The sequence below is a fragment of the Urtica dioica genome, chromosome 7 (assembly GCF_054948205.1).
Source record: "Urtica dioica subsp. dioica isolate 48M chromosome 7, U.dioica_male_clone48M_v1_H2, whole genome shotgun sequence".
Classification (NCBI taxonomy): domain Eukaryota; kingdom Viridiplantae; phylum Streptophyta; class Magnoliopsida; order Rosales; family Urticaceae; genus Urtica; species Urtica dioica.
The window spans coordinates 42,094,057-42,112,206 of NC_142762.1; the positions used below are offsets into that span (position 1 = coordinate 42,094,057).

The 18,150-nt window shown below is 36.0% G+C and overlaps 2 protein-coding genes and 1 pseudogene across 3 annotated transcripts; 1 reads left to right on the forward strand and 2 right to left on the reverse strand.

The window, feature by feature from the left end:
- Positions 1–546: 546 nt before the first annotated feature.
- LOC149391727 (protein ENHANCED DISEASE RESISTANCE 2-like pseudogene) lies at positions 547–1,918 on the reverse strand (annotated as a pseudogene).
- A 7,168-nt stretch (positions 1,919–9,086) lies between these two features.
- On the reverse strand, positions 9,087–10,982 carry LOC149391728 (uncharacterized). Of its 2 annotated transcripts, none has more exons than XM_089620543.1 (3): positions 10,734–10,982; positions 10,576–10,653; positions 9,087–9,598 (listed from the first exon to the last, which is right to left on the reverse strand). In XM_089620543.1, the coding sequence occupies exons 1-2, from the start codon at positions 10,824–10,826 to the stop codon at positions 10,594–10,596; spliced, it is 153 nt and encodes a 50-aa protein (XP_089476669.1). In that variant the 5' UTR covers positions 10,827–10,982; the 3' UTR covers positions 9,087–9,598; positions 10,576–10,593. The 2 variants fall into 2 exon arrangements, with proteins under 2 accessions (XP_089476669.1, XP_089476668.1); XM_089620542.1 differs by lacking the exon at positions 9,087–9,598 and adding an exon at positions 10,047–10,359 and having other exon boundaries at positions 10,734–10,976.
- A 1,319-nt stretch (positions 10,983–12,301) lies between these two features.
- Positions 12,302–17,938, forward strand: LOC149391729 (Protein kinase superfamily protein). Its single transcript, XM_089618848.1, has 14 exons — positions 12,302–12,672; positions 13,172–13,271; positions 13,363–13,609; positions 13,709–13,750; positions 13,834–13,905; positions 13,974–14,109; positions 14,241–14,398; positions 14,496–14,574; positions 15,048–15,250; positions 15,354–15,515; positions 15,703–15,852; positions 15,939–16,199; positions 16,534–16,803; positions 17,606–17,938. The coding sequence occupies exons 1-14, from the start codon at positions 12,597–12,599 to the stop codon at positions 17,849–17,851; spliced, it is 2,202 nt and encodes a 733-aa protein (XP_089474974.1). The 5' UTR covers positions 12,302–12,596; the 3' UTR covers positions 17,852–17,938.
- The last annotated feature ends 212 nt before the right edge of the window (positions 17,939–18,150 follow it).

Consider the following 18,150-nt stretch of genomic DNA (forward strand, 5'->3'; position numbering starts at 1 on the left):
CATAAGATTGAAACATTGTATTACTCTCTATGTATGTACTATTTACTTACAATAATAATATCTCCCATGTTTGTTTGACTAATACAGAAGATACCAAAAAAATAAGAATGGTCCTACCTAAGCATGTACAAGATGGAGATGAGATTGATGAACGTTGAAAGCTAGGTAAAGTCCAGAGCAACGTCTTTCTAAATCTCACTTGAGCTTCTTTGTGTTTGGCATTTTGCATAGTAATTATTAATTATTGCACAAGTAGTGGACGCCATTTTCTTTCTTCTCTGAGGATGGACGATCAGCATCAAAACACGTGTCTTTTTTGTGACTTAGTCAGAGGTTTAATTAGCTGCCCCATATTTTTTACAATCCTTTGTCTACACTCTACAACACTGCTATGCTTTCTCTTTCTCACCCCACATAACAGCTACGGTAGAGAATCAAATCTGGGCTATTAATATCTTGTCCTTTTTTCGTGAAAACGAATGGGCATAAAATAAGTACATGATATTATATCACAAAGCTATTAACACCGACTTTAATGGTTCGCACACACACATATCTCCATTTTATTCGAGTCCCACAAAAGAATTCTCAACACCCCTCTTGCAAAGTTCTGTGTGTTTAAAGTGAACAAAACAAGAAAAAAAAATTAATAATTCAGAGAGCCAGAGAGTCTGAAGAAATAGCTGTAAATAAAACGAAAAAAAAAAAAAAATGGGTGAAAAACGAATGATGCGTCGTCGTTTCAGGTATTATAATTTTTTTTTAATGAAATTATCTACACTCTCCACCGAATCAATGGTGTTGTCATGCTCATCTGAAACCCCCACCACCAATCCCCATCGAAAATCCCCCAATTCACATTCACCAACCAGATGGCCAGATCATCGAAAATTAAATTAAAAACCCTAATTATTAAAAAAAAAAAACTAATCGTCATCGTCATCGTCGCCGGAGCCGTGATGGTTGACCTTCGCCACACCCCTAGCGACGCTCTGCCCCGGCGGCGCGCCGACAACCGTAGCGGAAGACATCTCCATTTGGCAAACCCTAACGGCTCCGACGAGCTTCTCCGGGAGCTCGTCCTCGGCCTGAGCCTCGACGAGGAAGCCCATGTCGATTGCGACGCTGGTGACGTAGCCTAGGGCAAGGTGGAGGATCGCGGTGGCTATGGCGGAGCTTCCGATGTCGACGTCGATCTCGAGGTAGTTAGGGCCGCGATGGTAATTGCACGTCAGAGCTTTTCCTAATAGGCACGCACTGTAATTCCCCACCGCCTTCTTCACGATCCACGGTCCTTTCACGATCCGGTTCACGATCTTGAACCGCTGGTTGCGGAACGCGTCGTCGCCGTCGATGAATCGCTGGAGAAGCGATCCAGCCGGGATCGGATCCTCCGCGGCGAAGTAGAACACTGCGCTGTGGATGTCTTTTCCGGGGACTTGGAGGTTCACCGCGAAGATGAAGCTTTTTCCGGACTTTCCGTCGGCCTGAGCACGGCGGAGCGCGGAGGCGACGCGGTTGTCCGGCCGAGAGAGGACGTGGTCGAGCTTGCCGGAGGTGGATCTGAGCCAGTCGACGCCGGCGGGGGAGAGGAGGTAGTCGCCGCCGGGGGATTTTTGGCGCTTCGTTAGGTAGGTTTTGGAACGGAGGTTGAAGAGATTTCCCGACGGAGAAGCCCAGCCGTTTGTGCCGGCGTGGAGGTCCACGCGGCGGAGCGATCCGCCGTTGATCGTCTCGGTCAGCCAGTCGGAGTCTCCGGCGGTGGACTCGCCGGAGCTGGGATGGTCTCGGTTGGTTTTTGGGCACATTTTACAATGTGGCTTTTGGGTTGGGCCAATCTCAATCTCTCCGATAGTTCTTTTGGAGAGTGTAGAGAGAAAGGCAGAGAGAGAGAGGAAGTCTAATCTAATAGTGTGATAATATACGCGAAAATATTGGAGTGTCTTGGTTGTATTACCAAATTGCCCTGCCTTTATTCTTATGCCAGCAGAGCAATTGCTTGCTTGGCCATATTTTTTTTTTTCCCATTTGATTATTTATTGATTTCTCTAGGCATTTTTCTTTCGAGCGAATAGCTTTTCTAGATAAGAATTAAAGATCGGAGAAGATGACATTTTTACACGAAACCCGTTAGCCCGCCCGTTACCCGGTCTTAACGGGTCGGGTAATACCCGTTCAAAATGAGTTAACGGGCTAACGGGTATTACCCGTTAGTATTTTAGCGGGTACGGGTCGGGTAGCGAAAATGTTAAACCCGCCCCGTTAACTCGCTAACCCGCCCGTTAATTATTTTTATGGAAAAAAACTAGATATTTTTTTAAGAAAACATTAGATTACATCATAATGAGTAGGTTGTTGTTTTGATTCTTATTAAAAATTATTTTTTTATTTTTTTTTAAACGGGTTAACGGGTTAGTGGGTGCTCAATTTTGGCACCCGTCACCCGGCGGGTATACCCGTTACCCGCCCCGTTGGGAAAACCGGATTAACGGGTACGGGTTAACGGGTATTTTAATAGACGGGTACGGGTACCGGTATTAGTGTACCCGCTAAAACTCGTACCCGTTGCCATTCCTATCAATCACCCTACGTCAGGTTTTTGTTCTTTTTCTTTTGAATAAGATGCTAATTGTTTTTTTTTTCTACAATTAATAATTTTATACATCAGTGTTGCTGTTGAAGTCGAACCCAAAACAAAATTAAATTAAATGTAGTTTGATGTCAATTTCGCTGACTTGTTTTCGGCTTCATAATGTTGGCGTGACAGTTGTGGAAAACCCCACATTAGAAGAGTTCGTATCACAAAACCTTTGCAAGCTCACCTTGGACTCGAGTAATTTGTAACCTGAAGATTGTTTTTATTTTTATTTTTTTATTGCGGAGGTTCTCTAGTCCATAGATTTTTGCGTTAAGATTTATGACTTGAGCTTCGTATCAAACGAATCAACAATTTACATGTATATGAACTACGGTGTGAAAGAAAAATTGATTTAACTCGTTGAAACTTGAAATATGTAGTCGATGCCTTCCTAATTCAACCAAACCATTATTTAGCCCTCTAAGAATTAGGAAATATAAGATATTATTCAACGCAAATCTAAAATAAATTAAACCTTCCCTTAAAAGTCAAGACTGAGATATTAATCCTATTTAGTAATCGGGGGAAAAAGAGATAAAGAGGATCTGGGACATTCATGAGTACCAGATTTTCATATAACTTCTACAGCACAAAATACTTTTCAACTTTTGACACATTTAAAAAGAGAAGGTAAAAAGAAGAAAAGAGAGAGAGAATCTACAATGACTAGTCACATTGGCAACGAAAACAGATTCTATTAGTTTTAATCGAATAAAGAGGAAGACATATAAGACCAAAACAGATCGCGGAGAGTAAGGACGTAACGATAAATTTGACACCGTGTTGGGGACTATTTTTTTTTTACATTTACTTAAAACTCGTCTGATAGGACACGTGGCAAAACCAATTACGTACAATGGGCAAATGCAAGTTTTGGTCATGATGCCACTCACCATTGGACGCAGACGTGTGTGTCCAGACTACTTCCCGTCGAACACGTGGCACCATGACCCACCAGCTTTTTATTTTCACAGCTTTGAATTACGTCATTAAACACGGTTGATCCGCGACTCAATACTTAATCGTGTCACGCTTGAATAAATTAAGCAAAAAACAACCATCCACGCCGGCCAATGATTCGATGCAAGTAAAAATAAAACGAAACGAAACAAAAAGTGCTTATAAATTCGAATATTATAAGCTCCAAAAGAACCAAGCTACATGACCGTGCCAATAATGATCCTGGTCATCCTGGCATTCGGAAGGAAAGTAGGGATGTAAAAAAATTGATCGAAAATTGGTTAAATCGATAACCGAATCAATCCGGAATTGAAATTTGGTGTCACGTCATCAAACTGAAAATTTGGTTCGATTAACCAAAACCGAATTTAAGAACCGGTTCGATTATCAGTTTTGAATATATAAAAATTCGGTTATCGGTTATTTAATCGATTTTTATATAAAACGGATAACCAATTTTGAAATCGGATAACCAGTTTTAAAATCGGATAACCGATTTGAACCGTATAACTTATTTGGATAATTGTAAGATCTTTAAATTTGGTCATCAAATTCTGAAATCGGTTAACCGGTTTAAGGATTGGTTAACCAGTTTTAAAACGGTTATAAAACTGGTTATCGGTTTTACAGAATTGGTTAACCGAATTTTCGGTTAACCGAATTTCAGTTTTTGACCAATTTGGTTGGGTCATTGGTCCAAAATTTTCAAAACTGAAAATTCGGTTTCGATTTTCAAATTGGTCCAAAACCGAACCGAACCGATTTCACCCCTAAAGGAAATAAGACTTTCATATTCCGAATTTCATGATGTGTTTGACGGAAGTGCCGATTTTCGTTTGACTCATAAATAAATAAAAAATAAAAAAATAAAAAAACTTCAGCCAAGTGTTGAAAATGATAGAGAAATTTGTCGAAAATTGACATATTTTTAATTACCGTTAAAAGTGGACGTTACATAGGAGGCATTTAAACATGCAATCTCAGTCACTGAATTTGTTAACGTTTGGACATCAATGACTGATAATATTTATCCGTTTATTACCGTTTGAGCTCAAAAAATAACAACATTTTTACACTTTCATCCATCCCTCAATTTATACTATAAATATACCCGGTTTTCATTCTATTATCACAATAAATCACATTCTCAACTCTCTCAAATCTCTCTACAATCTACATTTCTCTCTATAAACTTTCTATATATATTACATACTTAAGTTTATTATATAAATTTTTATTATAAGTTTAATTTATATTATATAGTTTTGATTTAAAAAATATATTATATAGTTAAATTATTAAAATTATAGTTCTAAAATTATAGTTTTATAGTTATTATCTATAAAAAAAAATGTATTATATATATTTAAATTTTTATAATTATAGTTTATAAGCATGTCTGGTGAGTCATCATCTCACCGAGGTTCACGTCGAAGTTCACGTGAATCGCGTCAAAGTTCTAGTCGCACTCTCACATCATCACAATCACAACAAGAATATGAACAACACGAAGAAGTTCAACAACCATCTCCACCACACTAATTTCCACTAAACTGGTTAAACCTATGTCAAATTCACAATTACGAAAACAATGAATACCAACCACCACAATGGCATCCTCCAAATGTCTCTCTAGAATTAGCCCGATTCGCCCCAAACTTTCATTATCAACCAGAATATCTACCACAATGTCTTTCTCAACAAACCTCCACCTCATGCTCGTCCAATTCAATAACAGTATTATACATAACATCCGCATGCTCAACCTATTCATGACCAACCATCTAGCTCCCACCAACATTCGCACGAAAACCTTTACTTAGTATATCAAGAACAACTTCGTAGATTTCAAGATCATTTACCTCTTCCACCACCTCAACACGAGTCACATCCTCCATCACCATAATAAGAGTCACTTCCTCCACACGAAGATCCATCAAATCTCGAAGACCAATAAATCCACAAGCTCAACAACCAAAGAAGAAAAGAAAACCACGTTCCGAAATGTGGAAACACTTTCAGGAGATCCACGATGTCGAAGAAAAGAAGGGTCTATGTAGCAAATGTGGGAAGCTCATCAAAACCGACTCTTCTACTCACGAGACTTCCTCCTTGCGCCACCACTACAAGATGTGTATCAAGGCCGGATGTTGTTCATATCAGGTAATTACTCACGATCCCGTTGAATTAAAAAAACTTGTATATACATAATTACTACCGACCATTCCTTTTCTCGCGTAGAAAGTGAAGGCTTTAGTAGATTTGTGCATTATCTAGTTCATGATATTAATATTACTAAAAGAAAAACTCTTCGTAAAGAAATTATGAAAAAAAAAATTAGAAAAAAAGATACACTTAGAGTTTGCTTCATGTCTGTTCGGTTTAATGTAGCACTCATTTATGATATTTGGTCGGGAAACACTGAAATGGACTACATGAGTGTTGTAGTTCATAACATAGATTATGTTTGGAATCTAAACAAGATGATCATAGCCCTTAAAAGAATAGAGGGTAATCATACAATAGATACCATATTAGGAATTTTTCTAGATATTATAAAAGAGTGGAACTTTAAGTGAGAGAATCATTTCCATAACTCTTGATAACGACACCAACAACGACTCCATGGTGAGAGCTTTATGCATTAAGATACTCAATCAAGACTCTCTTTTACACCAAAGATGTGCTACACGTATCATAAACCTCATAGTGAAAGTCGGGTTTATGCATTTTGACGAGTGTATTAGTAAGATTAGAGAAGGCATAACTTGGATAAACAATTCAACCCAGAGAGTAGACAAATTTAAGAGGCATTTTTTATTTAACGGTCTTGACAAGAAGGCCTTCCACACCGACAACAGGATTAGGTGGAACTCAACATTTTTAATGTTGAATTCCTTCTTAATCGATAGATATGTTGAGGGTTATCCGTGAATATGTGTACAAAAACGAAGGCCAACCGAAGCAGACATCGCAGTGGCTAAGTGTTTTACTCATTTTCTTCACGTTTTTTTTACGATGAAACATGTGCATTGTCCGCCGTTTACACATCCACATCTTATTTAGAGAGTGTTACAAAAATTTCCGAACATCTTCACGATTGCAACCATTTTGAAATATTTCAACCATGTGTCACAGCTATGAGAGCAATTTTTTTTTTTTTTATATTGGTTAACTTCAAATATTCCAAACTATATGGTTTTGCATGCATTCTAGACCTCCGAATGAAATTTGAGGGTTATCTTACATTTCTACACTATTAACATGTCATACTGGACATGATTACATGACACATAATCATACTAGGGTCGTTGAAGAGTATTACTCTTTTATCTGGTTTTACAAACGACAAATTCCAACCTGTCCCGACATAAACTTTCAAAACATGATTATTGTAATGTTTTACTCATAATCTTATTGTAATGTTTTTACCTTTTTTTTAAGTTATTAATAAAGATGCAATTCATTTATTAGTACCTTTTTTTAAAATTTTAATATTTGAGTCTCTTCCATTTTCCATTAAAATGTTTTCTTTTATTATTATTTAATGAAAATTAATGGAAATACTAACTTGCATTAAGTCTAACGAAACTTTCTTAATGAAATGTGAGACAAAAAAATTGGCTAACAGAAATACTACGTTAAAGAATAGAGGACACACTTTCGGGTATTACTTTATTGGCGGTGTGCGGGTCATGCATGTTTGAGTTTGACACCAGCATGTTCGATTCATTTTTATGGAAATAAAAGATTTATATACCTGGGCCGAGTTAGTTAGTATAAAGGCAAGGGACAGAGTAGTTTTTGTATAGTGAAATTATTTGGACGGTTAGAAGTCAAAGCAAACGAAATATCTCTTGAACTGATTTCAACTATCAATCACCCGAAATTATAAACCAAATGTGTAATTTTTTTTTTTTTTTACCTCTCAAGATATGTCAAAAGGGAAGACAGAAGAAACAATAATGCAAAAGGGCAACACATACTGCGGACCAAGCTATAGCTAATTCTTGTCTAATTTGGACTTAGCATAATGATTGACACTCTACAGCTTCAAGTCCTTCAGCGCCTCTAATTATTTTGAAGATTATAGAAAGAGAATACAGTACACGCAGGCTTATAATTCAGGAAAATGAAGCAATAATAGCATATACAGTTTGAGGAATCTCTAATGAATAGAGAGAGAAATTCGAATAATTTTGTTGACATGCAACAAAAACATATTCACTACTTATTTTCTATATATATTTTTTTTAAATCACACCAATAATCTACAACCTCAAAAGTCAGAATAAACCGATGCCCAAAGGATTACGAGTTTATAAATATCACATCAAGTTATATACGTGCAGACATTCAAATTCTACCCAAAACCTACAGAGCATTAATAATTACATCACAACCTAGTCTTACATATATATCTACTACTCTACTTACTTATCTGAACCGCAGACTTTGGAAGTTAATGGTTAGGCACAGATAAGTATCATGTAGGAGCTTAATTAAACAGGTTCAAGAACTTAAAAACCTTCCAACAAGACCTGACTCAAACATCAACAACCGAGCATCTGATCTCATTTAAAATATTATTGCTTAACATTATCAACTCGAAACTACTTATCAAATAATCGGTTAAAATCGCAAAAACTCTCGAATAACCGTTTCAGCTAAATACTACATCTTCACATGACAAAATAAAATACAACCATAAAACTTCTCATCATGCCATCAAATCTTTTGTCCCAAATTCTCCAGCCTACAAAATTTTCAGTGCCATCTACCAAACGGCTAATTGCAAGGTAGAATTTACCATACTTACGACACTAAACTTAATTTAGAAATGTCCTCTTCTACTAATGTAAGAAAAAAAACATTCAAATTAAAATGAACTTAAACCCAAGCCAACGCAAAATATAAAACACCTTCTCATGTGAAGTAGAATCCCATATGTGAACTGTGCCTAGTATCGCACCAGAACTTCCATTGTTCTGGTACTGTTAAAAAAATTGGCCGAAACAGTACGGAACATATTCCTCTGATTGCTCTGGTTTATGCCTGGGTCCTCGCAAATTTATAGGCACAGGATTGTTAGAGCCCATTACGATTCTCCTTATTTTGTTTCAAAGGCCAAGAACATACAAGGCACTAGATACATTACAAGTAACAAGTAGTCGGACCAATGATTTTATTTTCCAATCGTCTAAAACTAATTTGTGTTCCCAGTTAATCCCTGATGCTACTATTGCTTAGGAATAAAGTTTGCAAACCATAACCTTGATTAATTTTTCTTTACTGATAGAAACAATATGTTTATTCCTGAGAACGCTGATTGGTTTGAATAGCTTATAAAATTCAATGCAGATCGTTCAATGTAATAAATATAAGATCTGAGTATAAAGAAAGCTATGGCGTGAAGCCAAACTATTGTTACCATTGCCAAGCTAGTTGTTAACACAGAAGTCAGAATTGTATCCAAACAAGTGCCCAACACTCATAAAATAAATATCACTGCGTCGAAGCTAAATAAGTTACACCACAGTCGGTAAATTTACATTATATACACTATATAAAATAAACTTACATAATGTAAGGTGAGCATGTGAGTCCAATAGTTTATGAAGCATAAAAATCCAAATAAAACCCCCAAGCAAGAAGGATTTACCAATCACCTTCATTGCCAAAAAAATTCGTAGACGTGCATATGGAAAAAAAATTGGGTTTTGAAAAAATAAAACTCAACGGACTAGGCTTAATAAGTTCTTTACAACCACAAATTACCTACATAAAAAGGGAAAAAAAAGCATGGTTCAGAAAGTTCCTCTGAGCAAGAAATTTGGGAGAAAATGTTACGTAGTTGAACTGGAAACTTAAATGGAAGCAAGAAGGCTAATACTGTATCAGTCCAAGAAATTGGGCATTGGTTTAGTGCATAGCATTATCTTGTACGAAACAATGTAGGCACTGATAGACGCAAAAGGCTGGGCAATCAAAGCATTTTTCCTGGAAGGTAACACAAAGTTTAGTGTATAAGAAGGTCTTTTTTGAAAAAGGCTAAATCCTATGCCATTTCACTCTTCTCTCCTTCTTGTTTACTACTATGATCACAGCAAATAAAATTATAATAATAACATATAAGAAGAAGTTTGATGACCAGAGTAGTCGACAAAGAGATTTCAATGAAATCCCGACCAGATAACCGTTCTACTTGCCACAGATACAAGCGTAAAGGAACGGGGATGCGAATAGGACTATCAACAAAACTAAATCCAGTATTTTCTACCACTCGAGGCTGCATTGTAAAAGGATTAAATAAGACATCAATAATTGTTCCCATTTTTTTTTTCTTTTTGAATAGCTTGTCCGTAGGAGGGAACAGATTAGCCCGATTATTCCTTATAAATTCTAAACAAAGAAAGCATACATGATGAAGTGATAACCCAAAGTCCCGAAACAAACAAGAAATATGCACCTTTCCCTTTATTTTTATTTTACATCGTTGGGAAACCAAACACAATCCACTACAAAGAAAAAGGTAAAGTACCCATGAACATCACGAACAAAACTAATAAGTGAGCCACACATTTGGTATCTGGTACCTTTACAGCCAGAAAATTTATACTCAGGGTTCCAACAGAGAAAGGAAAAAAACTGAAAAAGAGAAGAATTATCCGGTTGATTGGAGACATGTAACGAATCTTCTCTAATCGTGTGAATCCGATGAAATATTCAACACACTTCAACAAAAGCACTTCAATGGAAGCCTGTGAGTACACCTTGTGTTTGTTAATGAGAGTTTTTTTTATTCCAAAAGCAACTAAAAATAAAAAAGTGCACACACAATCAAGTGCTTAAAACTCTACACTGAACTGAAATCTCCTTAATCGGATTATATTTCCATGAATATCAAATTAGTACCCAAACCAGCTAAACTGATTAGTAATCCATTCATAATAAACTAATTAGGGTTATGAACTGACCTTTCACATCCTGATTCATCAATGCGCTTTTCTCCTCTGAGGCTGTTTCTCACTCGCTAGTCTGTAAATCCAATAGACCTGAAACAATGAACCAAATAATCATATATCAGTTTCGAAAATAGCCTGGAAAGAATAGATAGAAAGGTCTTGGACATTACCAAAGCGAAGACATGAGCAGCAATGAGAATGACAACCAGCAGAGGAAGGGCTTCGAGTATCCACGGCCGCGCTGAGACTTGCTGATTCGCCATAGATGAACAGATCGGAGATTCAGAGATGAAATAACGCTCAGATACAATAGTTTTCAAATTCGCTAAACCCTTTCCTTAGCTTGTACGAAAATCCCTTTTCTTGGACTTGAGCTTTCGGATCGCGTTAGTTTGTATTTATGAAGGGAAATTTGATTATGTAAACATGTGCCTTAGCTCGTGCGGCTATTTTCTTTGATTATGATTATGTAAGAATATTGCTATTTTCTTAATAAAATAAATACTAAAATTTTAAAAGAAATTAACTAATTGCAACATATTCTTCTCAATATATTTAGTCTGAAATTTGATAGTGTATTTGGAGTAAAAAAAATTGGGCTAAAACACTAAATTCAATATTGTGGTTAGAAATGCCATAATAATTTCTTTGAAATTAATCATACGCAAAAAAATATATATATAATAATAAATTCTCAAACTATATATTGATAATTTTTTTTATTATATAATAATAATTTTATTGATGGCAATTATGGACAATTAAACCACTAGTTCAATAACACACTTTTAAAAAAAAGTGATCGAAGTTTCATTTCATTAAAAAAGAAATAGCCGAAATAGCCCATCAAATCCGCGGTAAAATAATTAACTAAATAGTAAATTAAACTAATTTTTTTATTTAATTAATTTATTATGAACCTGGTGGATTATTTTTTGAAAAAATAGACGAATTAACCCATTTGAAACGTTGAAATTGTAAGATAGAAAACGTTTTAATATTTTTGTTTAAATTGTCAATTTTGATGATGTGACAATTAAACCAAAATTTTACTTTCGATTTTGCCCTTATATTTTTTTTATTTTCGAAATTAATAAATTATAAATGAAAATTTTAATTAATTTGTTTAATTTGGGATCTTCTTTTCAAATAAATACAGACTCACACTCTATCTCTCTCTCTCTCTCCTTATTAACCGTGTAATTATATGTCTAATATCCCATTCAGCACAAAATCACTTTAACAAAATAAAATAAAAGTTTCCTCTTCTGAATTTCTCTCTTGCGAAGAACACGAAAATCGAATTCTTCATCACAAAACTCAGTAAAATAAAAAGAAATCATCAGTAAAAAAAAATATTATTAAAGTGCGATTTCGAATTACGTCTGTTTAATTTTGTAATTTTATTTTTCTCGTATTGAATAATATTCTTAGCGTTTCTCATTTTTTTTTATTTCAATTATGAAATGTTTAATGTAGAGTATTTTAAATATTTGATCATCCACAATTTTTGTCAATGGCTAATTTATAAAATTAACAAATTTTTGCTCATTTAGTAAAAAAATCAAATTTATTATTGACTACCAAGCTATAAAACCTTAGTTTTTGAATATTTTTTGTTTTTTTTGGACTAAAATCTTAAAACAAAACTACGATAATGTCTATTTGCAACAAATTATTGGCGGTGGCAATTATGGTTAAGAAGCAAATCACACGCTTATTATTAAAGAACATAATAAATAAATTTGTTATTGTAATCGAATAAAGTGAAGTAATACGAGAGGAGAAAACGGTCACGCTCGCGTACCAAGCAGATCGGTGTGGCCGAGAAATGAGTTAGTGACGGTGCAGAAGTCACACGTGGCAGTTTCCTGAGCCTCCAAGCAGATACACATCAACACGCAGGTCTCTCGCACTCTGCGTGCCAATGCCATCGCGACCACCTTTCACTAGCGCAATTCAACAAACACCTTCTCTGCAGCAATTGCTTCTTCTCGTTCAAATGCCTATCTAACTAGACTCCGCTTTTTGTCATGCGATCGTCGCCGCCGATGAGGAATGTCTTTGCCGCTCTGAATCGTCGCCGCCAGTACCGGCTGGTTTCACCGAGTACTGCTCTATACTTTTCCATTCTCTTTGACCTGTGTTAATTCTGGAAGAATTTGATCGAGATCTTTTTGTTTGTTTTTACGCACTTAAAACTCTGTATTGCTACGTGAAAAGTCGAAAGTAATGTATTGTTGTGTTTTGTTTCCGGTGAAACACGCATTCACGATGCTCGCGAATGTTGATTTATATGTAGACTTTGAATTCGATTTGTAACGATTTCGCCTTTTAAATCGATACCTGAATTCGGTTGAAATGCCTATCAATCTAACGTTATGGATGAAGTTTTGTCTCTTAATTCGTTCCGAATGTCGCATTTCATCCAAATTTTGCCATGTATCGAACCATCGCTTCACAACTTCTTTTCTTTTGTCTATGAAATTTCCTGATTGCTAAGGTTGCAAGTTTAGCACTTTACTGCGCATTCGAATGAATTATGTTAGAATTATCATCCGCAACGAAGCTGCATATAGTGGAATTGACGGTTATTATTTGAGTTCAGGTCTACACCGTGAAAGCGTTATAGAGTCCGTGTTGACGAAATCCTCGGTGTCGAGATGTGAGAACACTGGGATTCATTATTACTTGTCTCTGAAACAACCGTGAGTTGATTGTTATGTCCAGTATTTAGTCATTTCATTTTTATGTATTGTTACCGTAAAATTGATGAATGTTGCGCTTCTTGTCGGACAGATATTCAACTGGCTTCACCAGTGTGCACGGTGAAGGACCATCGGCCGAATATGCAAAGTTAAGGAAGGAATCACTAGAATCAGAATTTGGTTTGATTCTAGGGACTCAAAGCTCTAAAAGTTTTTCCACAGTCTACCGTTTTGGCCCCTTTTTGGCCTTGTACAGGGCGACAATTGTTTCATTCCATGTAGTCAAGCTGTCCATTTGGCAGTTCTTCATACGAGATATTAAGAAACGTGCTAACAAGGTACTGGGTTTTGTTTGTAGTCTATAGTGCTGAACTTAGATAAATAATAATAAATAAATAAAAACAGATCCTCATACGGTTTTTGCAATTTTTTTGCAGTTTCGTGAAACTCTTATCCAGTTGGGACCTTTCTATATCAAGGTAAGTCGACCAATGTGATATACGGTTTCTTTATTGGTTGATAATGGTCATTACATGGCTAATTATCTTTGTTTCGGCGATAGCTTGGCCAAGCTTTAAGCACTAGGCCAGATATACTCCCAACTATATATTGCCAGGAGCTTTCTAAGTTGCAGGTTGGTACAATTTTTTTACTTTCTTTTTATTTTTCTCTCTCATTCTTAAACATTGTTTTTTTTTTTAGGATCAAATACCTCCATTTCCAACTCGAATTGCTATAAAATCAATTGAAACCCAGTTAGGAGCTCCAATTTCTCAGATATTTGCAGACATAAGTGCAGAACCCGTTGCAGCAGCGTCCTTGGGACAGGTCTATAAAGGTTAAGAGTCTTTCAAAAACTAGCTCTTGGTGTACCAGCAAAGTACCTACTATCCTAATTGTTTTAGATAGTCTCCATCTTTAAGGAAATCTCACGCTTAATGGTTCATGTTGTAATTTCAAGTTTTGCAGCTCATCTGCATACTGGAGAGCTGGTAGCTGTTAAAGTTCAAAGACCTGGAATGTCCCTTTCGTTGACCCTTGATGCCTTACTATTCCATATGATTGGGGGCCAATTGAAGCGTTTTGCTAAAGCTCGTAAAGATCTATTAGTTGCAGTTAACGAGATGGTGAGTGAACTCTTTATATCTGTACCAACAGGAAAAATATTCTTCAGAATCTGGACCTTAAACCAAAGTTTGTTAATTAGTCTCTCTTGATGAACAGGTGAGGCACATGTTTGATGAAATTGACTATGTTTTAGAGGCACACAATGCTGAACGATTTGCTTCTTTGTATGGTTCTGGTAAGTCCTTTTATACTCGTACAAAATTGCACTTTATTTACAGATCCATAGGACAATTTTTGCAATCACTTATATATCATGTTTTGAAAAATACTGAAATTTCATCCATGATCTCACCTAAGTGTATGTTATCAGTAAATTGATTCGAGTTTAACTAAGTGTCATGCTGAGAAATATTCTAGGATCCGTTTGTTTTTTATTTTATTTTTATTTTTTTATATCTCAACTTTACTGCTTATACAGGGTTGCTTAATTCCGAGTATTTGGTTTCGAGGTGAAAAAATTATGCTGATAAGATTAATGATTTATGGGAATTAGAATTAGGACGTTCGATTGTTTAGCCTAGCCTAGTTCCTATAACCATGTTCTGGTCTGCCCTGTTAGGTCCACTTCTCATTTCTCGACCACAATCTTTTTTTTTTTTTTTTTAAGGTACAAATAATGAAATGATATATTTTTATTGTCATTTGCAGTGGATGGCCAAAAGTGCCACCAAGAAGAAATGTCTGAGAAAATTTCCAAACATGCAAAAGAGGGTCATATTAAGGTGCCAAAAATATATTGGGATTTCACTCGGAAGGCTGTGCTTACCATGGAATGGATTGATGGAATTAAGCTTACAGATGAAATTGGGCTGGAGAAGGCCTTTCTGAACAGAAGAGTACTAATTGACCAGGTATTGGGTAGAATTTATTATCCTATGTGCCGGAACATTTCTCATTCGTATAAAGCACCATTTACTATTTGGTCCCATTTCAGCTTCAACGTTTTTGTTTCAGGGAGTGTACTCCTCTTTGAGGCAAATGCTGGAGGTGGGATTTTTTCATGCTGACCCACATCCAGGAAATCTTGTTGCCTCTAACAATGGTTCTCTTGCTTATTTTGATTTTGGAATGATGGGTGATATTCCCCGGCACTACCGAGTGGGCCTCATTAAAATGGTAATCCTTGTGCTTTTGTGCCATCAATAATTGCAGTTATATCTTCATTCACATCAGCCTAGAGCAAAAGTCATTCACTAAATTTTGATAAATGCCCAATGTTTATGTTTTCTTCGTCTTATTTGTCCTTCCCGGTGCTAATACACCAGAGCTTTTATGGTTGTTGATAAGTTTCCATTTCTTTCAGCTTGTGCACTTTGTTAATCGTGACTCACTGGGTTTGGCAAATGACTTTCTTTCCTTGGGATTTATTCCCGAAGAGGTTGATATTCACGCAGTCTCAGGTGCGTTAAAGGCATCGTTTGGAGATGGGGCTAGGCAGACTAGAGACTTCCAGGTTTCTTAATAAACATCTTTGTTCAAAACTTGTTTTATCCTTTCTTATGTTGTCTTCTTGACTTGCATTGTTGTCTTGGATATCAGGGAATCATGAACCAGTTGTACGATGTTATGTATGAATTTAATTTTTCACTTCCTCCTGACTATGCTCTGGTTATAAGAGCCTTGGGATCGCTAGAGGGTACTGCAAAGGTCCTTGATCCTGAGTTTAAAGTTGTCGAGAGTGCATACCCCTTTGTGATTGGAAGACTTCTAGCGGACCCAAATCCTGATATGCGGAGAATTTTGAGGGAGCTTCTTATCCGTAACAACGGATCCATGAGATGGAACCGGCTTGAACGCTTGGTAGGTTTTTCCACTCTGGCATAACATCTTGTATCATGGGCATTTATCACTCACACCCATATTTAGATATCATAAATGGGATTAGCATTAGCCCATGTGGCAATAAGTCGAAAGATTTGTTGCGTCTGATAAAATGTCTATTCAAATGGAAATTCCATAACTCAGTTGATAGAAGCGATTTTATCGTAATATGGACTAATTGAAAGTTGAGAGTTCCAGATGAAAACGTTTTTTTTTAGAGGTTTACTTTTCTTGCACATTTTAAGTGGTTGCTTTTAAGTGTGTATTTTTTTATTAAACTGAATATGATACTGATGTGCGTATCTTTTTTCAGATAGTGGCAATATCTGATCAAGCTTCTGAATCTTCTGGGGAACGTTCTAGTATGGAAGATAATAATCAAAGCCCTCTTGGGTGGAAATCTTTTGACATGTACGCCGTTGTTTCTGCTACCGAAGACCTTTTGGAGTTCATTCTATCCAAAAAGGGTCAGAGGGTACGAGTTTTTCTTCTACGAGATATTGTTGAGGCCGCTGATGCTTTTTTGGATGATAAAGTTGTTGACGGCATATTTAATGGAAGGATTAATACAAGAAAATCAGAGGTTTGTTTTCTAATTTTTTTTTTAACATTATATTATAAAACTTTAAATTAGGGCCTATGGTACGTTACACGAAAACAGTTTCCCGTCTATGCAAAGCTTGAATAATTAGCAATATCTCAATGGTTTAGTTTGGGACCCAGATTCGACTAAAGAAAATGAAAATTCAAGAAAATAAGAATGGTGCGGAAAAGTTTAAAGGTTGAAAAGTGGTTTCCTTATTGTTTTATTTGGAAAATTGACAACTAAAGAATTAAGAAAAGAGGGCACAAATATACTGAATCCGGAAAATGATTTCTTCCCATGGATTTTGATTTTCCTCACGATTTCGAAGGAAAATTGAATCTCCATTCTAGTGATATGTGCTTCCCCCATAGTATCCATCAAGTTCTCTTTCCCTCAAATTTTCATCTATCCAAACAAGACAACGAAAACGCTTTCCTCACGATTTCGAAGGAAAATTGAATCTCCATTCTAGTGATATGTGCTTCCCCCATAGTATCCATCAAGTTCTCTTTCCCTCAAATTTTCATCTATCCAAACAAGACAACGAAAATGCGATATATTCTCATTTTTTTTCCCTTGCATTTTTCTGCGTTTCACACACAGTCCCTTCGATCTTTCATTTTAGGAAGGAAACCCCTAAAATTGGTTATCTCTTGGAACTACACTCCGAAGTGTCTATTCTTGTATTTCCTTCCGCATAATACGAACTCAATTGTCTATCTAAGACCGAGTTGCAAGTTTTTCTTTAGCCCGAAAGTAAGTGATTCGTTGCTTGTACTGACTGTTGATGGCTACACAGGAGGAACACGACATGATGAAGAGGGTCATCACGGGGTTTCGGAGTATACGCCAAGCTGTGAAGTTGGCCCCGGAAGTGTGGACAGCAATGTTTCTCCGCTTCTCTGTGAAACCCGAGGTTCATGCTTTTGCGCTTGACACAGTCTCGGCACTCATGATTCATCTTAGCCACAGATTTTCAGAAACTTCTTGGATCTGTATCTCAAGATTTCTACATGAGTTGACAAGAAAGGATACCCAATTGTGATTATTTAGCATTTTTTTTGTAGACCCTTTTTTTTTTGTGAACATTCTTCATATAAATAATTTTAAGTCGAAGACAACTTCCTTCTGATGTATATGGTAGAGGAGAGAAAGCAAAAGGAAAAAAATTAGAGGGATTGATTTCTTTTTGATGCATTTAGAAGGATGTAAATTATTTTTTGAGTAAATTACAAATACAACGTTTATTAATTTAATTATTATGTACAGATATAATGATGATATATATAGTAATTTTAGTATAATGAATATAAATTATTATCCTCTATTTTTTTTATACCAAAC

Coding starts and splice junctions, on each gene's coding strand:
- LOC149391729 (XM_089618848.1), top strand. CDS start 12,597: ATGCGATCGTCGCCGCCGATGAGGAATGTCTTTGCCGCTCTGAATCGT. Junction 15,251..15,353: donor GAAGAGTACTAATTGACCAG/GTATTGGGTAGA, acceptor TTTTTGTTTCAG/GGAGTGTACTCCTCTTTGAG. Junction 15,516..15,702: donor GAGTGGGCCTCATTAAAATG/GTAATCCTTGTG, acceptor CATTTCTTTCAG/CTTGTGCACTTTGTTAATCG.
- LOC149391728 (XM_089620543.1), bottom strand. CDS start 10,826: ATGGCGAATCAGCAAGTCTCAGCGCGGCCGTGGATACTCGAAGCCCTT. Junction 10,654..10,733: donor CTGCTCATGTCTTCGCTTTG/GTAATGTCCAAG, acceptor TCATTGTTTCAG/GTCTATTGGATTTACAGACT.